Source organism: Bipolaris victoriae, assembly GCF_000527765.1.
Source record: "Bipolaris victoriae FI3 unplaced genomic scaffold scaffold_332, whole genome shotgun sequence".
NCBI lineage: Eukaryota > Fungi > Ascomycota > Dothideomycetes > Pleosporales > Pleosporaceae > Bipolaris > Bipolaris victoriae.
Genome location: NW_014575060.1, coordinates 1 through 3,566, shown reverse-complemented (window position 1 = coordinate 3,566; position 3,566 = coordinate 1). Strand labels below are relative to the sequence as shown.

Below are 3,566 nucleotides of genomic sequence, written 5' to 3'. Positions count from 1 at the left end.
CTAGCTTAGATTAGTTATAAATCTTAATAGAAGATTAACTACGTAAGTAATATCTAGCTAAGTAAAAATTAATAGATAGATTAGAGAGCTAATTTGTTATTAAAATAGATTAATATCTTTTAGCGTAGCTGTCTAATCGTTTTTAGTAAGCTTAGTGCCTTATTAGAGGGGTATTTTTCTTAGCTTAACGTTCTACTTATTAAAACGAGTAAGTAGTCTTTAAAGATAGCTTTCTTAGCTAATGTAGATTAATTGATTTAATTAGATGATTTAGATTCTAAGAAATTTAGTTATATCACTAAGGTCTTTAATCTTAAGCTCTAATATCTCTAATAGCTTATANAATAGCTATTTAATTCTTTACTAGTCTATTCTAAATATAAGTAGATTGTCTATATACGTTACGATTATAATCTTCTATTTTTAGTTAATATATATAGCTGTATTAATTAATAGAGATTAAAAATCTAGTTAGTTAAGTAAGCTTAATAAAAGCTTCTACTACTATCTACTAGCTTATTTTAACCTATATAGAGCCTTATTAAGTAGGTAGACGTAGTAAGAGTATTATAGATCTTAAAATCTTTTTAGTTACTTAATATAGATTATAGTGTTGATAAGAGCGTTTAGAAAAGCTTATTTAATATCTTAGCTCTATATAGCCTAGTCTTAGGCTGCTAAGATTACTAGTAGTAATCGTATTAGATACGGCCTAGTAGTATTAGCGAATGTTTCGTAATAGTTAACGCTAAACTCTTATTAAAAGCCTTTTACTATCTAATAAGCTTCAAAGATAAAATCGTTATTTTATTAGTATTTTCTATTAAGTACCTAGCGTTCTTTAAGAATAGAATAGCTAGAAGGCCTTAGTACTAGCATCTAGGTGTTATTCTTTTAAAGCTAGTTAAGCTCTTTTTGCATTACTAATAGATACTAATACTTATTAGTATATTTAAGAAATTAAGCATAGTTTTTTAGATTAGTAATATTCTTAGAGGTAAATAAGATCTCTTCTAGAATAATATCCTCTATAGAGACTTTAGTGGATAGAGCTAATTCTGTTATTCTAGCTCTATTTTTAATAAGAACGATTAGATTTCTGCTAATTATTTTCTATTAATTAGATTAGTTAGTATTTAGTGTTTTTATCTAATCTTTCTTTAGATAGAGATTTTTATTAGTATCTTAATTAGTTTCTTAATTAATTTTAAGTTACGATTCTTAATTATAAGCTTAATTATTAAACGTTTCTTTAAGTATTTGTATATCTCTTGTAGTTACAATCTTATTTAAGTTTAGATTAATTAGTCGATATAGATTATTACTAAGATAGCCGGTGAGATAGTATAGCTGTACTCGAGGATTAAGTTTGCTAACGAATTCTTTTAGCTCTTTTTAATATACTAGAGATCTCTAGATTTTAATATTACTAATATTTAGCTTAACGTGTTTCACTACTAAGTCGTTAACCCCACTAAGTCGTTAGCTCCACTACTATACCTTATCTTTGTAATAATATCACGCAATACTACTATAATTTTTCTTATTTAGTAGAATAAGATATTATTCTTTAAACGCGTCGCTATCTTCTATATTCTCTAATTCTACTTAGTACATATAGAAATTATATCTAATTTAGCTATAACGCTCGTAGCGTTGTTTACTACGTACTCTCTTCGCAGACGTTATACTCTTATTAGAGCTACTACTCTCTACCTTAGCGATCTAATTAGCTATCTAGCTAACTATCTAGAACCTCTCTAACTATATATAGCGCTGCTTACGAGTTTTTCGCTTTATTAACGCTTTAATAGCGTCTTATAGGCGACTTATTTCCTTCTATATTAATACTATATAATAAGCGATCTACTAAGCTCCCTTACTTAACTACTATATCTACTTCTTAAGAGATATTATAGAAGACCCTTACTAGATTTGTATATAGTTTTAAATAAGCGTAGCCTACGCCTCTAATTCGCGCGCGTTACGCGTAGACTAGTCATTGAGTACCCCCCTACCTCTAGGTAGGGTAGAGGTTGGGTAATGGTCGCACGGACTTGGGTAGGGGTTGGGTAGAGTCGCACGGGCCTTAGGTAGGGGTTGGGTAGGGTCGCACGGGCCTTGGGTAGAGGTTAGGTAGAGTTGCCAAGAGTTGGGTAGAGGTTAGGTAGGGTCACATCGTCTGATCTGACCCTACCCAACCTCTACCCAAGGCCCGTGCGACTCTACCCAACCCCTACCCAAGTCCGTGCGACCATTACTCTACCCCTACCCTACCTAGAGGTAGGGTGTTACTATATCTTTCTAGTATATCTTTAAAGAGTATTAATATTCTTATAGTTAATGCTATATTATATAGTTAATATTTTTAGATAGCTAGAACTAAGAGAGTTTGTTATATTTATTAATCACGGTAGCGTAATAGACGAATACGCTTCCGTAGGAAGAGTAGTATCTCTATATCTACTAGACTACTCCGTAATTCATTACCTTCACTAACTAGATCTATACTCTCTATCTCTATCTCCTCTATCGCTACAGGGAGCTTAAAAAGATCGCAAACTTTGTCCTCTAGTTAATTCTTAGAGTTAGTAGTATTAACTAGCTAATCTACCTCGTTAGTAATTATATACTTAAGAACTAGTATTTAATAGATTATTTAGGCGCTAAGATAATGTCTCTGATCCCTAATAATATTCTTTATAATATTAAAAACTCGCTCTATACTAATCTAAGCGATAGGTATAGTAAGAATATCCTTAGTAACCTTAGCGAGGTAAGGGTAGATTAATAAGTTTACTCTCTACTAATCTAAAAGATTAAATCTCTCTTCTTCTCTTACGCACGGAGTACTAAGGTATAATTTACTCTCTTAATAGGTTAGCTCTCTCTCTTCGTTAATTTCTAGTAGCTAGGAATTTTAACTAGAGCTAAATAAGCTACTAGACTATAATTATAGTGTAGAGGGCTTACGGAACTACTTAGAGCCTTGCGACCTCTAGGTGTAGAAGCCTATTAATAATTATTAACGCTCTTAGCTATTATAGTAGCTAAGATAGTTAAGAAACTATTCTTAGTATATATACTTATTATTACGGTCCTAAGTATTATTCTAACCTTCTAATTAATATCTATATATAATAAATAACTATAATAAAAATACCTTATATATAGTTAGCTTTTAGGTAGAATCTAGGATACTAGCGCAGTTAAAAAGGTATCCCTGTTCCTAATTAGTTTTTAAGTAGTATTTACTTAATTTTACTTAGCCTTTATTAGCTGCAGCTTAAACAATAGTAGGCTAATTAGTATTATCTTAATTCTCTACGTTATCCCCAAGGTTAGCTATTATTTAATTAAGAAAATTAAATAGCCGATTATACATAAGCCAGATATATTAGATCTAAGGCTTTCTCTTACTAAGATAGTTTATTATAGTTTTAAAGTAACGAAGCATTTCAGTAAGCATCTCTAAGTAATACTATTCAGCTAGACTAAGCTAAAGTCGTTTAAGGTTGCGAAAATTAACGTCTATTCTATTTAGAGTACTCTAAGTATAGAATATA

At 30.6% G+C, this 3,566-nt stretch overlaps 1 protein-coding gene across 1 annotated transcript; it reads right to left on the bottom strand.

Annotated features, from left to right (window-relative positions):
* Positions 1–960: 960 nt before the first annotated feature.
* COCVIDRAFT_116762 (hypothetical protein) lies at positions 961–1,113 on the bottom strand (the record flags this gene model as incomplete). Its single annotated transcript, XM_014694546.1, has 1 exon — positions 961–1,113. A coding segment is annotated over one exon (153 nt), but the record flags the coding sequence as incomplete, so codon positions are not given.
* Between the last annotated feature and the right edge of the window lie 2,453 nt (positions 1,114–3,566).